The sequence below is a fragment of the Phallusia mammillata genome, chromosome 2 (genome assembly GCF_965637545.1).
Source record: "Phallusia mammillata chromosome 2, kaPhaMamm4.hap1.1, whole genome shotgun sequence".
NCBI lineage: Eukaryota > Metazoa > Chordata > Ascidiacea > Phlebobranchia > Ascidiidae > Phallusia > Phallusia mammillata.
Window position 1 is genome coordinate 10,535,095 of NC_137253.1, and position 21,918 is coordinate 10,557,012.

At 34.3% G+C, this 21,918-nt stretch overlaps 1 protein-coding gene across 1 annotated transcript in view; it reads left to right on the forward strand.

Moving 5' to 3' along the window:
• LOC145212961 (uncharacterized) overlaps positions 1–21,918 on the forward strand; it is an 85,704-nt gene that overhangs the window by 31,817 nt on the left and 31,969 nt on the right. The window contains exons 28-55 of the mRNA XM_080081208.1: positions 1,426–1,561; positions 1,685–1,758; positions 2,446–2,649; positions 3,770–3,901; positions 4,209–4,375; positions 4,935–5,101; positions 5,465–5,611; positions 6,042–6,175; positions 6,458–6,656; positions 7,302–7,381; positions 7,967–8,103; positions 8,465–8,618; positions 9,129–9,240; positions 10,314–10,461; positions 11,078–11,138; positions 11,815–12,006; positions 12,582–12,770; positions 14,200–14,403; positions 15,141–15,311; positions 15,942–16,174; positions 16,618–16,748; positions 17,154–17,310; positions 17,463–17,572; positions 18,025–18,180; positions 19,582–19,676; positions 19,744–19,822; positions 20,292–20,401; positions 20,760–20,963. Coding sequence (XP_079937334.1) covers positions 1,426–1,561; positions 1,685–1,758; positions 2,446–2,649; positions 3,770–3,901; positions 4,209–4,375; positions 4,935–5,101; positions 5,465–5,611; positions 6,042–6,175; positions 6,458–6,656; positions 7,302–7,381; positions 7,967–8,103; positions 8,465–8,618; positions 9,129–9,240; positions 10,314–10,461; positions 11,078–11,138; positions 11,815–12,006; positions 12,582–12,770; positions 14,200–14,403; positions 15,141–15,311; positions 15,942–16,174; positions 16,618–16,748; positions 17,154–17,310; positions 17,463–17,572; positions 18,025–18,180; positions 19,582–19,676; positions 19,744–19,822; positions 20,292–20,401; positions 20,760–20,963 — 4,083 coding nt within the window. The remainder of the gene's footprint in view (positions 1–1,425; positions 1,562–1,684; positions 1,759–2,445; positions 2,650–3,769; positions 3,902–4,208; positions 4,376–4,934; positions 5,102–5,464; positions 5,612–6,041; positions 6,176–6,457; positions 6,657–7,301; positions 7,382–7,966; positions 8,104–8,464; positions 8,619–9,128; positions 9,241–10,313; positions 10,462–11,077; positions 11,139–11,814; positions 12,007–12,581; positions 12,771–14,199; positions 14,404–15,140; positions 15,312–15,941; positions 16,175–16,617; positions 16,749–17,153; positions 17,311–17,462; positions 17,573–18,024; positions 18,181–19,581; positions 19,677–19,743; positions 19,823–20,291; positions 20,402–20,759; positions 20,964–21,918) is intronic.

A 21,918-nucleotide genomic window follows, 5' to 3' on the forward strand; every position in this document is an offset into this window, starting at 1 on the left:
AACTAAGAATCCTAGATCGCATAACCAATTTTCGTCTTCCATTTCATCTATTGGGTGCCCTTTAAGTTTCAAAAAAATCGCGACTTCTTTCCGCAGTTCGTAAAATCGGCGCAACATGCAGCCCTTGCTTAACCAACGGACTTCAGAAAAGTACACTAGATCTTGATGTGTCATGTTGAGGTCATCCAGAAAATTTTGAAACTGACGATGGTTGAGCCCGCGTGCTCGAATGAAATTTACTGCCTTAATTACCGGGCTCAAGTCGTGTTTGAATTTTAAGGATTTTGCACGCAGGTTTTGCTGGTGAATAGTACAATGAAAAATTGCAATATCGTCATCAATTTTTCTCTCCCTCAAGGCAGACTTTAAGAGACCTACAAATCCAATGCCAGTTCCGGACATGGATCGAGCACCATCAGTTGCGATTCCGCATAAGTTGGACAAGTCAAGTCCAAATTTGCCAAGAGCATCGAATACTTCAGTAAAGATATCAGCACCAGTAGTCGTGCCCTTTATTGACTGTAGCGACAGAAGCTTTTCAGTTTCGTTTAACTCTTTGTCCACTCCTTTTACAAATATGGCCAACTGTGCAGTATCCTTCTGGTCTGTACTTTCATCGATAGCAAAACTCCACGAAATAAAGTTCTTCACTTTATTCCTAAGAGTCTCACTGATATCAAAAGCAAGATCATCGACATGCCTCGCTATCGTCCACCGTGACAGACTTATTTTCTCAAACTCGCTCTTCAGTTTAGGGCACATTTCTTTTGCTACATCGATAAGACACTGCTTCACAAAATTACCGTCGGAATATGGTTTCATAGTTTGAACTATTCTCTGTGCAATCAAGTAACTACATCGGATTGCTTTTTCGTTATCGCTATTTATTTTTTGAATCATCGAACGCTGGCTTTTTAATTCTTCCTGCATTTGCTTCGCTTTCATCTTTCTGTTTTGTCCTTCTAGCTTTCCATAAACACCTTCAGAATGCTTTGTTTCGTAGTGTCGTTTAACGTTGTACTCTTTAGCAACATTAACAGTTTGATTGCAAATAAGACATAAAGGCCTTTTATCTGAATTTTCAATGAAGAAATACTCAAAGGTCCATCGTTTCTCTTCCTCTACCTTTCTCTTTTTTGCATTCTGCAAATTTGCTACAGAGTTTGCCATTACAGACAAAAACAATTTGCAGTGAGTCAGTATACTAGATTCAGATATGCTCACTGCTTAGCAATTGAATGCTTTGTGAATTGCTTTGTTCGCTTCACACAAGCTATTCTGATAGAGCGTTGTTATGTCATAGGCGTAGATAACAAGTTGAATTCACTTTCAAAATTGGCATTTCTCCGCGGGCCGCACAATTTTTCTTCGCGGGCCGCAGGTTGCACACCCCTGATTTATATTACCTTTTTGTTGTTGAAATAGAACCAGAGTGTTATCGTGGCATTGGTGTCGATTATGTTGGCTCATGGAATATCACAAAAGGTGGTGTGTGTGTTTCATGGTCTGATCATATCTCAAAGGGCGTGGCAGATCACAATTTTTGTCGAAATCCCACAGGGTAAGCCCTTATGTTTCTTTTTTTGGCAGTATACAAGCTTATAAAATTCTTTTCAGCAACTTTTTCAGTTCCAAAACATTAGAAAATTTCTTTTTTTGTCATTGTGCTTGTTTTTTGTATCAGATCTCCGGCTGGGCCTTGGTGTTATTTAACGAAAGTGAACACACTTAAAGAAACCTGTCCAGTTCCAAAGTGCCGTAAGTGTTTTCTTGCTGTGCATCTTACTCAAATTCAAAATATATCACTTTCATTTGCTTTTGACATAAAAGCTTTGCCAGTTATGTAAATGTAAGACAATTGTTCTACTAACTACAGGTGGTAAATAAAAAATAGGGATGGGCCGAGCTGAGCCAGAACCTGAGTACTCCTACTTTTTGATGCTTGGTGCTCGGCCGAGCAGTTGCACAAACTGGCCCTAACATTAAATAAGATATGAAGTTAGTGTTCGCAAGGGCATCCAAGAACAAAAGTCACTGTTTTAGCTGGAATGGGGAATGTTTGTGACATCACAATGCACCCATTAACATGAGATTCTCATGAGAACATTTGCAGTTTGAGCCCATCCCTAATAAAAATGCACATTTCGATGATATCATTTATTTGCTGTTTTTTAGGGCATGGTGTTGTTTGAAAAGACAAACCCAGTTTGTTCCATATTGTACATATAAAAATATTTAAAAGGATATTTCAAAAATTTGTGAACAAAAATAAGTTGCATGATAGGAACAAGTGCCAGTAAAAATACAGAAAAAGAGAAACTATTAATAAATTCTGAGGAAGTATCTTCAGGGAACCGTTTACAAACGATGTGTTTTCAAAATTGGACATGTGTTTTCTTAGTTACAAGCATCACATCAAAGTGTTTACTTATGAATAATTTTCAGATAAGACTTGTCCTAAAGCCCCAGAAGGTCTTTTTCATGCTGAGACAGTGCACCATGAGTTTGCAGCAGCAGTATATGGACTTGAAAGTGGTAGTAAAGCTATTACACAGTGCCATAGGGGATACTGGGTTTCTGCTGGCAAATTCAGACATGAATCAACATGTGCTGATGCGAGGTGGCAACCAGAGCCTGCTTCCTGCAGAGGTAATTGGTGTAAATGCTGGTATTTATTTTAAAGAAGTGATTCCCTAACTTTTTTGATTTGTCTACCATTTTTATGATTCATACATTGCTCGCATACTACCTATATCGCAAGTGCGGCCAACATGTCGATCGCCTGCTTATGACTGGTCGATCACACTAAATTCTCCACTACTAATCAAAAGCTTATTAATTGAAAAACAAATTAAATAATATAAAACAGCACTTCTGACATTTTGACACAACGCACAAATATGCAATGAGACAATAATTATGTAAATGCCACTCTGTTCGTTGCGTAACAATTGTGCTTTTACCAACAAATTATGTCGTAATAACTACAATGTTTGTCGTCACAACTTTAATGTTTGCGTTAACGAAGCAGTTGCAATTGATTGAGGAGATTTTAAAGTTTGAAAAATATGTATATATGCGACGATTTATTGTTGCAAGAACTAGGTGGTGACAATAAAACTCATGGCTATAAATATGTTGTTATTGTCAATCAAATCTCATGCAGAAATTTGCGTTATTGCTTTGTGTAAGTGGTAGCCTAAATTATTACTGATCAGTCGATCGTGTGCAATTAAGAAAATTTTCGTCGATTTAACGACCAACAAGTTGGCCACCCCTGCTATATCGCATGTACAGAAATCGTCCAGATGATACCAGTTTCAGATAATTACAATCAACTAGTGCTTTCAGTACACTGCAATCAGTTTTTCATTATCCAATGTATTGATCATAATATCAGTTTCACCGCTTTATTGGTATCCTTAGTTCTAATTTAGATGGAATGTAAGTGTGACTGGTTTAGGTGTACTGATAGCTTCTGTTGAGTTTAATTATTTGCAATTGAAATTGACTGTATTGAACACGTTTGGTTCAGGACCATTTCTGTATAAGTGCAGTTTTATTTTTAAGACCCTGTTGCTTCATAAGCTTATAATGTGCATACAAAAAGATTATGACACAATATTGCAAAATGCAACCTTGCTAATTATATCATTTTAATTTAACTCTTCTCAACTAAGTATATTTATGTACCTCCTGGAAGTCCTTAACTCCACACCAAAAGTTGTTTTGTCCCCTTTCCTGCAAAAAAAAATACATTTTGTTGCAGTGGTGTCTTGTCCTACCATTACTTTAACTGTCCCTGGAGCAACTTTGTCATCATCTACAAATATTCTGTATGGGCAAATTAATTCTTATGTTTGCGATGGTCAAAACTTGGCAGGACCCGGAAAAATATCTAGTGAGTAAAATGCCCAGTACAACCATTTTCTGTTCAGCTCTATAAAAAGATATCGTACCAAATAATGTTTTTTCATCTACTTAACCAAAACATCATCTGTTGGTTATTAAACAACAAGTGTAAGTAATCGTTTATTTTGTGCAATTGTTTCATGCTGTGTGGAATAAAATGCTATGCTACAAAACGAAGTGAAAAATTGGGCAAACCCAAAAAACAGGCCACCCGACTTGACCAAATATATACCTATTTTTTTAATATACACCGAAATCATGTTGAAAACTAGATTAAAAGAACTATTTTTGTTTAGTCGATTTTCAGTGCAACGAAGTTGGTCAGTGGAAGAAAGTTAGTGGACAGGCAGATGAATGTACAGTAGCTTGTGACCCTGGATGGACAAGTTTTCGAACTCAGTGCTATAAAGTGAACACAACTAAATTACCTTATGATCAAGCCAAAGCAGGATGCCAAGCCATTGTAAGTTACTTGCAAATGTCACATATGATTTTTTGCCAAAAATATCCTAAAACATGGTTTTGTTTCACACAAAATGGCTGATGTAAATGTTATTTTAGGTTTTTAGACAGACTTACGACAATGAAAAATGTTTAACACGTATACTTCACAAATATTAACTCAGATAATGCTTTTATCAATAACATCTGTATATTAGGCCAAAGTGAAATATTAAAATAGGGATTTGTGGTGTGTTCCTTTTTTCAGTGTTGAAACTATACGGCAGTAGGGATGGGTCAAACCGATCATTAAAAAACAGCGATGCTTGGTCTACTCGGATTCTGATGCGGCTTGGCCCATCCCTCTATGACAGGGTTTCTTTCTGTATGTTTTCTTGTTGAACCCCAACCTCGTTTTTATTATGACGCTCTCGACTTTTTTCACCAACATCACCCCCCTGTCAAGTTTTCTCAATGCACACCACTCTCTTTCTTGTGAGCTCCCGTTACATAGTGCTTTATAATACCATGTAACAGCAGTATGTTGATTGTTTATAAAACATTATAGTATTTTATTACAGGGTGCAACCCTTGCTGATTTGCAAGATGAAACAGAATTTGGTTTTCTCAAGCATCTAGTTGTTACAACAGACAAGGCAAAACATGGCCTGAATACTTTATACTGGCTGGGGATTCAGCATGTTCCAAAGAGGCCAACACCAAGACACCCCTTGTGGCGTGCATATAGGTTGATCTTTAATAATTTGTTATGTGTGGGTCATTTTTACAAGCTTGTCGATTTAAAGTGGTTTTGAATTATTGAATCAGGATTTTCATGCTTTTCCCAAAATAGCAAAAAGTAATCGATTTTTATGGTAGTAAAACTTTTATAAATTTGTGTGTAAATGGATATTTGATTGTATAGGAAATATTTCAATGCTTAAATTTTGCACCGATAAGACAAATACATGTTTTGTGAATATAGTTATTTTATTTATTATCATATACAATACAAACTAGCGATTTGTGCCACAGTAACATATGTTAACTTTTTCAATCACAAAATGTCAAAAAATTATGTTGGATAAATTTGCCATTTTATCTTTGAAAGGTCGGTAAATACTAAAAGTCAAAGAGAAATAAATATCAAGAAGGGTTCAGCGTACTTGCCAATAATGCGCCATGAGTTTTATGTCATGCATTACATGCACAATCGATATACCAAGGAGTTTGATGACTTACTGGCCTATGACCAAAGGTGAGATCAGAAATGCACAGCAGAGTTAACCACAAGCCATTGATTATAAAACGTTACCAGATTCAAACCACAATTTACCAGAAATCTACTATTTCAGAATTGTTGCCGGTCCGTTTGAGGCAACTTTTTACTATTTAAATTATGTTTTAAAATTGTTGCACATAAAAGATTTATTTTTTAAACATATGATAATGTTTTGGATTGTACATAGAAAATGACGCGATTATTTGTTTAAAAGGAACACCTGGTTCTCCAACAGACACCATTAATAAGGATTTTTTTAACTAACTTTCTAAATACCTAAATGCATTTACCACAAACAGGATTAGTGAATACAAAATACTTTAAATGTGAAATGTCCAATAGTTGCCCAATTTTTTTGTGAAGAGACAGTGAAATGTTATATTAAATGTCTATGCCTTGCTTTCAGGTGTATGTTTATTGATGATAAGTACTTCTTTGCTGCTTCGCGGGGTTGCTATGACTACAAACCTAGCCAGATGTTGTGGATGTGGGTGACCCCATTTCATCTCTATAATAAAGCGAGCAAAAGGTGTTTGACAGGTACAGACAAATATGCTTCACTGTATTGTATAGAATTGGACTCTTCTATCATTTCTATGCAAATAACCAGAATGTGCAATACAGTTTTTTTTTTCTTAACAAAAGATAGGCTTGGTATAAAATCCTCGTTCACTTAAGCAAAACGTGGGATTCTTTGGTATATTGTTAACCAGATTTGTATTTTTAAGCAGACTTGCAACATGTAAACACATATGTTACATCATATTGGTGGTTTTCAATACTATTTTCCTGCAACGGTCTCACATGTTCCCAACTTTAAAGGTTTTCCAAAAGATGGATTTACCAAGCAAGACATCCTTCCTTCTGCAAGAGCCAATCCCTGTGACATCACAAACAAAAACCAGTTTGTTGGCTGTCGCAGACAAAAAACTCATTCTTCGCTGAAACTTCTGTTTCGTGAAGGCAGTTACTTTGTGGATGATGTCTCTGAGCCTTGGGATAAGATTCAGATGGGAGGAGGGTAAGTAAGCAAGAGGACATCAATATGTTTTTAGTAAGATCCTAACGATAAACTAGTTTAAAACTTGAATATGTTTCTATGTGTCAGGTTTGTTTGCAGGCAGAACATGTTTCAAGCAAGACATGTAATGTAACTTATGAGGCAAAGAATAGATGCCTTCAACAGTTTTAAATACTTTTTTACCATCTTTATTAATTTTTTATCCACTAGACCAGTAGTCACAATCGAAATTGTAACTCAACTGACCCAACTGATTAGTCCTGGTTTGTGACAAAACTTGTGTTTTCGACATGCCAATCTAACCATTAAGTTTATTTCTTGGATCTAACCAGCCAAACAGGATTTAGATAGTATGCTGCGATATAAAAATTACCAGGTGGTATGCGATAATTATAAGGTTGAGAAACACTGTTATAGTAGGACCATATCAAGTAAAAAAAAAAATTGAAAGTGATTTACCAACTGAGCTACACAGTTTCCCCCAAAAGCCGGATCACAAGCACCATTGCCTGCCTCATATGTTGCACAAGTTAGCTTCAATTTTCAAATTTATAAAAAAAATTGTCAAATTTATGTTCATTTTAACTAGTGATAAGATATTGTAGTTGACATAAAGTATTCACCTAACAGTGTAAATCTTTGCAGGTTTTATGCTGGAAATTACACTCGTTGGGTTTTAAACACAAGTGACTATGATATTTGCCACCATTCTGTATTGCCTCGAGGTAATTATGCTTAGTAAATGATTTTGTTATTGATAAATTATTAAGGTATTATTAGCAGTTTATTATAAAGTATAAGCAATGTTTTTTTCATGGCATGGATCCACAGGAATTAACTGAAAGATGATTTATTGGAAATATTGAGAATCGCTGTTTTTTTATGCTCGGCGATGCAGTTGCACAAACTGATTCCAGCATTAAATTTGCAAATTTATGCCCTGCTAACGTACAAAACTAGTGTTCGAAAGGGTATCCAAGAACAAAAATGTTTTTTTATGAGTTAGATGGTGAAAAAACGCATACTCTAGAGTACAGATTAATACACTGCTGGTTGTGTAAGAGACCTTAGAAACCTACAAAAACTATCATGGAACTGGGAATGTTTGTGACATCACAATGTAGCATTAACATGAGATGCTAGGTGTTTGACCAAACAGAACAATTGCAGTTTTGGCCCATCCTTGATGCAGATCACTTATTTAAACATAATTATTTTTTTTCGTTTCCTTATTCTGTATACCCAAACTTCCTGAGAGTGTAAATACCCTATTAAAGCTGCAATTTTGAAGTTTTATGTTTTTATCGTAGGCAATGTATTTCTGCTGTGGGAAGGGAAACAAGCAGAAGGAAAAAGTTACACTTTCACAGAAGCGGACACAAAGTGTACAGATCATCACAGCAGATTAGCCACAAAGGCAGAATTAGACACTGCCTTAACAAAAGAGGTTAAAATAGCCACTTGACTGATTTTGTCAATTTTATTTCCAATTCTGTATGCTCTTAATAGTTTTTAACATAAGGAAATTTTATACAAGACTTTTTTATTGGCATTTTTTATCCTTTACTAAAAATTGATTCTTGAATGCTTTATTATTATGACAGGATCAATGCTAAATGTATACCGTAAGTAAAAAAAAGTTACTATATCTACAAGTATTCTCACTTAGAAGCGATTTCCTGATAGCAGCCTAACTGATCAATAATCATTTTTCGTATACTTGAACAATTAACAATAAGAAAAAGATAACAAAAATATGTAGCAACAACCTAGTTGGCGTAAATATATCTTCAAAACCAATATTTCAGGATATATCATCTTGCGCTTGTGCTTGGGTGGATGGAGGTGATGCATATTCAGTGATGGGAAGCAATGACCCATATTGCACATTCAGTGCCCCCAAGGGTGGCGTAAAACAATGTACTCCTACTCCAACTAAAGCTGATGTGTGGTGTTACAAAGGTTTATTATTTGTTTTTTGGGAGATCAGGGGTCACTAAACTTTGTCCACACCGGGCCAGATAGCTTAAATACTGACGCATGTGGGCTGCATGACGCACCTTTTCCTAAACTGAAACTCTCGCAGTTTTGACAGGTCGACTACAGGTCCTTCTAATTCTATTTGTATTTAGATGGTGCTGCTTGTAAATTATTAAATCATGAAGAATGTATGAGTTTCTCATCTACCCACTAATGCTCCTTTATTTTAAGTACCAAATAAAGGCAACTGTTCGAGCACAGTTACTATTATTTGCTCTTGTCTGTGATGTAAATTGTTACCAGAATCCATTCTTCAGGTTTGTACAAGCTTTAATTTATGACAGTACAAAATGTGCCTAACGTTTTGTTAAACCAAAAATACCTTAACGGCCAGAAAAATGACAGCGCGGGTAAGGATCCGGCCCGTGGTCCATAGTTTGGTGTCCCCTGTGGAAAATGATCATTTTTTCATTACATTTTATTGATTTTTAGGAAGTGATAATCCATTAACTTTGCCGTGGGCATTGGCTTTGTGGCTGCATGCTGCTGACAAGGAGGGGGTGCAAGAAAAAAATCCCAAGGATCCGGCTAAATACATTTGCAGGTTTGTATTGTTGTATAGTTTAATATGGTAATGTGAAGGTTGCCTTTTGTTTTTGAGAAACTTTAGTCCAATGAAATCAATCTTTCTACTTAAAACAAAGCCTAGCTTGTACTTGTGACCATTGTTTAAACAAGGCTGTTTCCCCGACTTAAGTTATTTATTTGAAGTCCAGGGCTTGAATCATTCTGGAGTAAATGACTTCATTGATGAAAGTGATTAGATTTGACAATATATATGCAGGTCATTATTTAAAATCTTGCGTAGGCCCAAAAAGTTGAGTAACTAAGGTATATGGATTTTTTCGTAAACTATTTCATAAACCAGTGGTTCCCTTTGTGCTTGTAAGGTTTCATGTTTTATAAAATTGCTGTGGATCCCTTGTCTACATTTACTTGCAGAAATAAACATTTTTTGTCCAACTGGCACCCAATACATGTGTAATTAATGAATGTGTGTTAAATGCACACAATAATAGATAAGTTTTTTAAATTAACAGTTAGTAACAGAATTACCAGAACAAATTAAATTAACAGAACACTCCCATATTCCAGTCTGTCTGAAACTTTGCTCATTTGCAATTAGACACACACAAAATTGCGTTAGACACTTGTCTACAATGACTATCAGAAACAAACTATTTTCTTCTCATTTAATAATTTTTGTCATTCAACTAGTGTGGTGCAAAACAAAATACTAGTTGTTTTTCAAGAACTTGTATTTTTGCTGATGCTACCCCAACTAGAACGGTAGGACTTCTTCAGGGCAATGAATGAAGATTGCGAGCACACAAGCGTTTTATCATTGACAAGAAACTCAATACATTTGTAACTAATGAATATGTATAGAATACATGCCTTGCCAGATAAGTCTTTTAAATAAATATTCATTTCAGCACACCCACATTTTATCCATAACAAAACTTTACTGTTTTTGTTTAAGCCATAAAACCATTCTTTAACCACTAAGCCTTGCAGCCCAAACTTTGGTGCTTCGTACCCCTGCTTATAAACCCCTGGCTTAATATTGTATTGAGGTGCTGTACTAAAAGTTGCCTATCTTATTTTAATTCACAGAAAACAGTCTAGATGGTTTTGTCCTCCGCCTCCTGATCTGCAGCATGCATCACGCCTGGAGACTCATTTCACCAGTTATTCCTACCTTGGAAGATCTTCGTATGAATGTGACCCTGGATATTGGTTTGGTGATGGTAGATTTGTTCAGGCAAGCTTGTTTTGTGTAAAAAAGATAAAAATTGTGACAAGGAACAGACCATTATAGTTATGTAAAGTAAAAAATGACATTTCAACACATTTCAGGTCATTTTTAAATAAAATGAAAAGTCAAATCCAAGCAGCAAGTAAAACCATTGGCTAATCTGTTTCTTGTCAGAATCTTTATAGCCTTGAATTGTCCTAAGATGTACAAAAAAAAATTTGAAACAAAAAAGTTTACTATTCTAGGTCCTTTTTAGTTTTTTTGCAGGGATAATGTTGAAATAACAATACTCTCCCTTACATTATTAGTTAATAAGTCCTATAAACACCATATATATTTCAATCTTATGGGTATGATTAAACTTTCTTATTCAAATAGAATCTTTATCAGTGAATTTTATGGTCGTTACAAGATAAAAAAACAAACAGTCAATTGGTCATCTTCGACATAAAATACCGACTGCTGGAGAAAAACATCTCAGAATAAATACTTTGTGTCACCATGCAGGGATTTTTTTACAAAAAGTGTGAATAAAGCTTTGTTTAAGGCAGTAGCTTATTGTAATTTTTCTTTTGTTAAAACATACATTTTTGTGGTGGTAAAAGCCTAATTTTGTTTGCAGACAATAACTTGCCAATCAGATCTTGAATGGGATCCAGACCCATACCGCTTAATCTGCAAATGTAAGTTTTAAAATTTAAAATGTCTATTTAATTTATAGATGCGAGTTTTAAATTTTACTCAAAAAATGTTTGAATTTCATTTGTTTGTGTAAGTTTCGAATGTAATTCAGAAAAATGTCTGTATTTAATTTATAGATGCGAGTTTTGAATTTTACTCAAAAAATGTTTGAATTTCATTTGTTTGTGTAAATTTCAAATGTTGCTCGGAAAAATGTCTGTATTTAATTTATAGATGCGAGTTTTGAATTTTACTCAAAAAATGTTTGAATTTCATTTGTTTGTGTAAATTTCAAATGTTACTCAGAAAAATGTCTGTATTTAATTTATAGATGCAAGTTATGCATTTTACTCAAAAAATATCTGCATTTTGTTTGTTGATGTAAGTTTCGAATTTTACTCAGAAAAATGTCTGTATTTAATTTATGGATGCAAGTTTTGAATTTTACTCAAAAATGTCTGAATTGTATTTGTTGATGTAAGTTTCGATTTTTTCTCAGTCTGTATTTAATTTATAGATGCAAGGTTTGAATTTTACTCAAAAACGTCTGAATTTAATGTGTTGCTATAAGTTTTGAATTTTATTCAGAAAAAATGACTGTATTTAATCTCTAGATGTAAGTTTTTAATTTTATTTAGAATAATTTGTATATTTTATGTTCCCTCCTTACATTTTTAGATTTGTCTTGTCCTAAACCAACAGAGGTTCTTAATGCAAACTTGTCTAGAATAGATGGGCTTGACTGGCAGGATAAAGCTTACTTCACATGTTACGCAGGATTTTGGTTCGCCAAAAGCATCTTTAAAACAAAAGTGACATGTTCAGGCAATGCTGAATGGGCTCCGTCTCTTCTCACACTTAAGTGTTTACGTAAGAATTTGCTTTCTTTACTTATGGTAAAAAGGTTAACACTTGTCTCAGTGACATCACCAGTTCTTTATTAATACATGATTGTATTTTGAAAGAAACTGATAATGTCATTTAGACGAAATATACATGGCTTTACTGAAAAAAAATGGCAGATTCTGTTTTAACCAAGGATTTTATTGTCAATTGGTTTTACTGGCTTATGGTTGTATAAACATAAACAGTGATCGCCAGATGAAGCCATGCTGTTGGTGGTTTTGGTCCATTACAAAAATTTGTTTTAATCACTTGACTTAATATAATTCTCATAAATGTTTTATTTATTTCAAACCCAAAGACATGCTAGTATAGCTCAAAACCGCTTTAAAAAAGAGCACACACACAGCTTTTTAACCTTTAAAAATAGCCACCAACTTAATCTAATATATTGTATGAATAAGTGCCTTACTTTACAAAAGTCTCAAAGTTATATTACCCTCCTAGATTGAGAAACCCAACTCTAAAACATGCTTTTTTACTAACTTTTACCAAGCTTGTGTTTCCAAATTTCTGCAACAAATGCCATTACAACTTTTAAGCTGTTGTTTGTGATCCACCTGAGAAGATTCCGTTCGCAAGGATAGATTCTTTTACATTTGAATATCCATACAATGCCACGATAACATGTGATGATGGATATTGGTTCGGTCCTGGGATACCAACCACTGATATTAATTGCGCTGCTGACGGATCTTGGAAACCTGCTCCAAAGGACGTTGTCTGCTGGGGTAAGCCTTTGTTTTTTTGTTTCCACGCTGCCTTTGCACTTACATATTTCTTTGGGCAAAGAGCTTTTGGCCTCGTAGTATTTATTCAGATAACTCACTTTTTTTAATTTCCGAGTATTGTATTTAACAGAATAATTGCCTCTGTTTTGTAACATTTTAAAAAATTGTAATCTTTTTATACCAAGAAACAGTACAGTGCTGTTTGGCATATGTTTGTTTGAAATTATTTTAAAGCGCAGATTGTGTACATAATCATTACTATTTTGCTCTTTAAGATGGTAAATGCTATACAATTCTGAACTACTTAGTTAATTTTTGTTAGATGTGTTAAACCTCTTTCTTCTTACAACTGTGGCACTTTCAAAGGTAAATTTAAAATTACAGGTGATGCACAATGCAGCAAGCAAAATTAAGTTGTTTGATATGAGATGTGAGATCAAATGAAACTCGTGTGGTGTTAGCACCTACTATTAACATGCTTAATTGTTTATTAAACTGTTTTCTTACCTTTTTTGTCCATGTCTCACCAAATCACCCCTATATGTAAATATATGATGTATTGTTAGTTTTCAAAAACCTTTCGGCAAAAATCCGAAAACTCCATTAATGTGGTTTAAATAAGAAGCTGCCAAAATGCATGTCAAAAAAACAAAGTAGAAAAGAAATGCGAAACATTTAAACAAAAATCTTTATCCACTTTGGTAAACATTCGTATATTACAGTGGTCATCAACCTTTTTTGTAGGCGACCCCAATTTGAAGGTAAATTAAATCAGCATTTACATGCGACCCCATTTTTTCCGCAAGGGAGAAAAATGTTTTAAGTAATGTCGAAACTGAAGCTATTTTCATGTAAATATGCCAGCTTAATTTTCAAGTAGACTTTAAACATTAGCATTCACGTCATTCAGCGTGCATTAATGCGCTTAAATGTTAGAACCCAAAAGTTTCATTTAATTTTGCTAATCTAATTCGCATTAAAGCTCACCAGTTTGCAGAAATCAGTAAATTCATGCATTTTTCCTGTACCCGCTGTATTATTTTAGACACAATATGTCATTCATAGCGCTCTACCAGGCAACAATGGGTTGAACAACTTGTGTTTTATAATAATTATTGCATCACAATCATAAGATTGTAACAAGGGGTACCAAGCTGTACTGCAAAACATGAGCAAAGGTTGCAAACTAGAACAAAAACATATCATTTTTCGGTAATAAATTTAAACGCCAATAGTGTGCATTTATAGTGACCCCAGAAAGAGTTTAGGTGACCCCACTTGGGGTCCTGACCCACAGGTTAAAGACCACTGTTACATTAAATTCAGAAAATGATAACTAAAGTGAAGAATGATGTCCATTCTTTATGTGCAAACTGTTTTACCAAAACACAAAACCTTTTAAATACATTATTTTTATCCAATGCTGTAGAGGTGATCTGTTCCCCTCCTGGTGATGTGAAGAACGCAGCTTGGGTTCCTCTGGACAAAAAAACGAATAACTTAAGTTGTGCTGCTGGTTATGAACTAAAATCTTGGAGATCTGATCTTAGTGCCAACTTCACTCACACTATTACCCTGCGATGTGGTAATGATGGAAACTGGAATCCGGATTCAACTGACTTCTACTGTGAAGGTAGGCTAGTGAAACATAAGAAGGACTTGAAAAGCAAAATTTTTAGACAGGGGTTTGCAATTATAGGCTTGCAGGCCAAATGTGTACAACAAAGGTTGTGCTAGCTGTAAAGATTTTTGGACTCCAAATGAAGGTGTAACTATTTTAGTTTAGTGCTAGCGAGTGATTTTAATGAATATATCGTTAATGAGCATATCACTGTGCGCAGTTCTATTAGTTTGCAACCTATTTGCTAATGATATTGTTACTTGTTAACTCATTTTATGATTGCTCAGTGTGCAAAAAAGTAAAAACAACCTGTGTTATCTGAAAGTGCTAGCTATAATTGAATTAAATTAATTGTATTTGGCCCATCATTAATATTGATTGCACACTTCTTTTATAGTATGACTAAAAAGGTGGAGAGTAAAATAAACAGTTTCTTTTTTTAGTGGCATATGAAATACTTTTGGATTAATATTGATACTTCATATGGCGTACATGTTTTGAAGTAAGGCGTATTTTGTCTAAGTAAGGTATATTTTATTTTGTGTTTAAGTTGATTTTGCAAATTTAACTAGAAAATCTATAGAACTTTCACAATCATTTTTGTTTATATTTTTTTTTAGTGTTTTCCAATATCAGCAATTAATTTTAACACTTACAACAATGTGGTACAATTTTTTACTGTAAAAGATTTTAAACTTTAAAAAATTGATTGAAAAATACAACGGCAAATTTTTACTCTTTGCATACAGAAATCAAGTGTCGATCCCCACCTGATGTTGTTGGTGCAGAGAGTAACAAAACTCAATTTCTTGATGAATACACTTACAAAAGGGAGGTCACTTATTACTGCCACCCTGGACGTTCAATACGTAGAATATTTTCACCATATGCAGTATTGAAAGAAACTTGTTTTGTTGAAGGTATCATTTTTTTTTTAAATGTGAGTTATATCTATTAGAAAATTCTGCCTTTAGATGTGAAGGTGTGGTTGTGTTATAGCAACTTGCAATCACAGTTATGTTTTTTGGATCACATGACCACTAGTGTTGGTAGTGTGGTACAAAATTATTTTTTTCACTTACGACTTGTTGCACCTTTAGTGTGATTACCAGGTTTGTTTTGTAGGCATTTCTCAACAAGTTTGTACACCTAAAAAAGAGTCTGTGACTATCTCACAAAATGCTAAATCATCTTACTTAATTCCATAATTTTTCTCTACTGCACATTAAGTCCGCAAATGATTATGACGAAAAAGGAAATGATACAAAATCTACTAAGGTTGAGAAACACTAAAAAAGTTTTTTTTACACAGTTAAAAGATTTAGTAATATATGCAGCAGCCTGTACTTGTATCTATCCAAACTTCCAGAATTATAAAAAATAGAAAATTAACACCCGATGTTGTTTGGTTAAATTGCAGTTAGGCATTTTTATTTATGTTTTCGCCTCCATTATGTACTCAAAACAACTTTTTTAAATTTGACATCTGAAACTTTTTTGACTTGTTTCATTAGATGTAAAATGAAGGTTGTATGTCTTTCTTTGTTTAGACGCTGATGGATATATTCATGCTCGCGAAGAGGCTTGTGGAACACCCGATGCATTGTATCTACAATGGGTGGAAAACGAAATAGAAGGGAAGACAATGCATTTGAAAGATGTACATTCTGGACTCTGTCTCACTGTGGAATCCCTACCTACTGCTGTCGCTACCTTTAAGAAATTCATTTTGACTTATTGCAACAGTAGTGACTATAGACAAGGGTGGTTCTGCAATGAAGATGTTAGTTTTAAAACAAAATTTAAACTATAGCAAAAAAATAAAAAAATGTAATTATCACATAGTTTTGAGTCATGCTTCAGGGTTTTTTACCTTTAAAATTTGAGAACAAGTTTTTTTTTTGTATATGTCTGCATTATTATTTGGATGCACATTTCTGAAAAAAAAGTCAAAAACTTTGTTTTAAATTGGGTGAACATTCCAAACAATGTCAACCAAATCTTTTGTTTTAATTTTTTTGCTTTGTTGCATATGAAGGATATATTTTTGCCAATGTGAAGGTTCTCTATGACTTTTTATTAGTTAGTTTATTCTGGAAAGTATACTGCTAAAAATGCTTGAAAACTACATGACTGTGCCCTTTGTTTGGATTTTGTCTTGTATGCATCAGTGTTACCTTTTTTGTTGTGTTTAGAGGTAACATTTAAAACATTGACCTTTTTCAGGGAGTAAGCAACCTTATTATTGGTCTAAATGCCTCCCAACATTTTTACCTGGCCTACAGTGAAAGTGGAAAATATCTTCATACATCAAGTGACAAAATTGATGGTTTGGAAATCATAGCATACTCGGAAAGGTAAATACTTTTATACCAACAGGACAGCTCTGTGTATGGAAGCAAATTTGCTTGAAAATTTAGAGCAGTGGTTCTCAACCTTTTTCCCTTTTTGATACTGTAACCTAATTGCGCCCCTAGGTTTGGGTTGCATGTCGGGAAATTAACAAGCAAGGCCCATTGCTTTGTGATGTGGCACGCTTCATGCTGTTTTAAAACGCCAAAGCGTTTTTTTTTAATTGCAATTTATTAAACTTGTTTTGTGCAATTTAAGAAATGGACACAGACCCCCTAAAAATGCTTTGCGGACCCCGGTTGAGAACCACTGACTTGGAGCCTACCACCCTTTTTGCATTCGATAAATGCCTAAAAACGCATATTAGCAACTCCCATATCTAATCAGAAACAATTCTTATATGTCTACAGGCACCTGGAAACAGAAATGGACATATGTCATTTCAGAAAACCTTACCACAAACAAACTGTGTCATGCATTAGGCAGGGTCGATGGATTCCTGATCCCTACACAATTCAGTGTGAAACTATAAACTGTACTTCTCCACCAATTTTGAAAAACTCACAGGTTTTTTGTATGGATCCAATCTAATACATGTCCTCTTGTTTAACTCCACATTTCTTTTAATTATTTTAAATGTTTAGCTTTTTGTTAGCAGTTATTTATACCATTTGTGGGTAATCAGTAATCACACAACTGTTTGGTTTTCACTTTTTTAGGTTCGAACTATATCCGAGAGGAAGGATGGATATGTTTATGGCACAGCAGTGAAGTATACTTGCTGGTCTGGGTATGAATTTTTAAGAAAACAAAAATCCTATATATCAAGGTAACAAAAATTAGTTAAAAGGTTGAACCAGCCAAAAATACCTAACTTCTTAACACAACTTCTTTCTTACAAACTAACTTGTTTGTTGTATTTGTACAAGCGTGCCACTGTTAAGAACCACTGATCTATAGGCTAGTGATACATAATCCACTGAAATGCATGCCAAGGTTGATGTACAACGTTGTTTTTATGGCATCCCAAGTGATGTTTGATTTTACATTGATTGCATTTGATAGTATTGCAAACACAACCTGCAAATATGAATCTGCCTGCTACTGTATTTGTATTTAAATCAATTTACACAAACAAAGCACTATTACACATGAAATATTGTCACACAAGTCATAACCATTTTGTATAGCAATCAAACTGATATGCTGTGTTTAAAGGGTTGTCAATCCCTGCTGTATGCCATAACTTGCTTTTGTCTGAGTATTGAAACTTTTTCACAGATGTTCGGCTATGTCCACTTGGATTCCCAACCCTGTGAATCTTATTTGTAAATCCATTCAATGTTCTCCATACAAAGTTCCGGAAAATGCAAAAGTTACGTTCGGGAACATTGAGAACAGGAACTACAAAGCACACATGACCATTGCTTGTAAAATGTAAGCTGGCATTTTTACTGCCTATGAGTCCAAAAACATTACATTTTTATAGAGCACCAGTGTTTAAACATTGACTGTACAAAACCAACAAAAGTTTTTGTTTTTTAGATGCAATAATTGCTTCAAATTTTTTGCCAATTTTGGTTAAACTTAACAATGTTGTAACTCAGGGGTCACCAAACTTTTTTCACTGAGGGCCGGATATGTTTAATAATGATTCGTTCGGGCTGCATGGTTTACATGCCTTAGCGCCGTTTTTCTCAACTTAGCCAGCAAGGCGATTTTTATAGGGGCGCCAAGATTGGCTTTTCAACAATTCCATTTAAAACAGTGGTTCCCAAACTTCATCTACTCGCGTACCATTTTTTGGTTCATGCAGCGTTCTCGTACCACCTACAATAATTGTTAGAACTTAATGAATAAAAATGTTACTAAACTTTACTAACTAACTTTACCTTAGAAACTTTAGCCTTTAGTAACCAAAAGCTCGTAAATATTAAGCAAAAATTAGTCAAACTTTTACCGCCCTCGCTACGGTGCTACTGTTAACACAACTAGTAGCTCATTACAAAAACTGACTTTAAGGACTTATTACGTCGTAATAACAGATTCATTACGTCATAATAAACCTATTTCGTCACAAAGAAACCCTGCTTTACAGTTCAATGCGTCAATACACTACAAGGAATTAGAATTTAGTAGGGAATATAGTATGAAATTTCACGCTCTACGTAACTTGTGTGAATTAAAACAATGCTTACGATAATCAATAGAAGATCATTTGCGATCGTTTGGTGTGAACTTAATAAGTTGCTCGCGTACCACCTTGGAGACCTTCGCATACCACTAGTGGTACGTGTACCATAGTTTGGGAACCACTAATTTAAAATATGGTGATGCGACTGTTAAACTGTATAGTTAGTCTCATCTTACTAGCAATGCTTGTATATTACGTCACAAGTAACAAAAGAAACCATTTGTTGCGTACAATTAACACTTGTAGTCTAACAAACTGGCTTTGGATCACTCCTGGGCGTTGTAATTCTATATAAAGCTAGGTAATATCAATTCTACTACATATCTCGTTAGGGAAACTTTCATAAGGATTAGGTTAATTTTTAATGTTACAAAGTTATACCATTTGGCAAACCAAAAAATGTGGTCGCTGACCGATGAAATGGTCTTAGAGCCGTAGTTTGGTGACCCCTGTTGTAACTGAATGACATCTATGTCTTTCTGTTACATTTGATTAATTTATTTTTATGTTTTGGCGAGTAATATGCTGTTTTGTGGTTTTAATTTTGTTTCATCTTAGTATTTGAAAAAGGTAAATTGTCAAAATATTTTAGATCAATATTGGCTTGAATTTTTCGTTTGCAATTTCTATTTAATGTGTTTTAGTGGATGGAATTTTCGTGAAGCGTTGGAGGCAATCACTGTATACTGCAGTGACGAGGGAATATGGAAAGCTTCTCATGATGTTAATGAATGTCAAAGTATTGTTTAAATTACTTGTTGCTACACCTTACACTTTTTACAGCCACACAAACTATTTCTTCACAGTTGTCATATGCCCGAAACCTCCAACACTTGCTAATACCACAATGACTTCAACTGGGACCCAATACAATTCACTTACAAGGTAAGGAACGAATTCCATTTGGCAAAGAAATGTATTAAGAGCTCTGTGTCTTAGTTTATTGAAAAATATCTGCTTATAATTTCATTTGTATTGTACTAGGCTGGTGGTTTACTTGTTGTTTTTTAATTTAAACTGCTATAACGAGTATTGCTCTTCCAGCAGTTTTAATTATAAATGATCAACATTTTCATGTCCCATCTGTGACACCTTTGTCAGGATAATGGCATATCTTGCTGCTTTATAAAAAAAAATTGTCTTGCAAGATACGCCATTATCCTGATGAAAGTGGCACAGATGGGACATGAAAATGTTGATTATTTATAATTAAAACTGCTGGAAGAGCAATACTCATTTATTATGCCTGATAGCTAAAGGTTATTTATGTTTTTCAGTATGTAGAAACCGTTGTTTTTACGAAGCCACAAGTACTGTTGTAATTTGAGGATCCAAAATTGTTTGTAAATTTCAGATACTCCTGTAATGAGGGATACTGGATTAAACCTGGTATTTTTTATAAGGATGTGCACTGTTCTCAGTTTGGTACTTGGTCACCAGATCCTGACACTTTATCGTGTAAAAGTAAATATTTTGTATGTTAGCCAATTTGTTAGCATAACTGGATGTTCTGTATATCTTATAGACAAACAAGTTGTTTGTTATTTATTTTTTACGTTTTTTCATAGCTCAAACCAGCAGTAATTTATTTATTCTCCAGATATTGTATCTTTGCAATTGTCTTCATGTTTGTTATGCTTTGTGAAGTATTGTTCCTAAATAAAAAAAAATTGTGCTATGCTACTTTAGCACATCATTTTTATTTTTTCCTTCGATTAAAAGTGCTAAGTCATCAATATATCATGTTTATTACAGTGACTAGAATTGACTTGCTTATCTGATTTTACTTAAAATTAAATTATCGGCATGTATAATTTTATAGAAATTGAATGTGGTGATCCAGGTCCTGTGCCAAGAACTTACAAATATGAAGTTGCCAGACCTTTTCGAGAGTTTCATTTCGGTTCTATAATTATGTACAAGTGTCCCACCGGGCAATGGTTTGCCAAGGATGTGCACAAAATTGCCATTACTTGCCGAGACGACGCTGAATGGCATCCACATCCAACAACTATTTACTGCAAAGGTAACTGAATTATTGAGTTTATTGAATGAAAACATGGTTGCAAAATTTTCACTAAAACAACCACCAAGTCGGATGTAGCTGGGCAACGTTGCAAGGTTATGCAGTGCAAAAAGTGGAAGGCACAATTGGTCAGTGGCAAAATAAACCATCGTCATTCTTCCAGAATAAAAACAAAAAAAGGAATGCGAAACGAGAGAACGTCACGGATGGATGCGCAACGAACGTTTTGGCCAAATCGAAATATTGACGAAATATGCTAACTTTATTACAATTTTCAAAGTCTTTTCGAGCCCATTATTTTCTTTAAATTCGCAACATTGCTTAATCTTTCAGTCTATTTTAATAATCCGGTTTCAAAAAAGTGAACCCGACTCGATAATTACAGCAAAATGCAATTAACTAGCACCCACTTTGGGCCAAATGCTGAAAGTGATGAAATACGCTAACTTCAATGAAATTTTTGAAAACTTTTCGGGCCCATTATTTTCTTTAAATTCGCAACATTGCCTCATCTTTTAGTCTATTTTAATAATCCGTTTTCGAAAAAGTGAACCCGACTCGATAATTACAGCAAAATGCAATTAACTAACGTCCACTTTGGGCTAAATGCCAATAGTGACGAAATACGCTAAGTTCAATACAATATTTGAAATCTTTTCGGGCCCATTATTTTCTCTAAATTCGCAACACTGCCTCATCTTTTAGTCTATTTTAACAATCCGTTTTCAAAAAAGTGAACCCGACTCGTTAATTACAGCAAAATGCAATTAACTAACACCCACTTTGGGCTAAATGCCAATAGTGACGAAATACGCTAATTTTTTTACAATATTTGAAATCTTTTCGGGCCCATTATTTTCTCTAAATTCGCAACACTGCCTCATCTTTTAGTCTATTTTAACAATCCGTTTTCAAAAAAGTGAACCCGACTCGATAATTACAGCAAAATGCAATT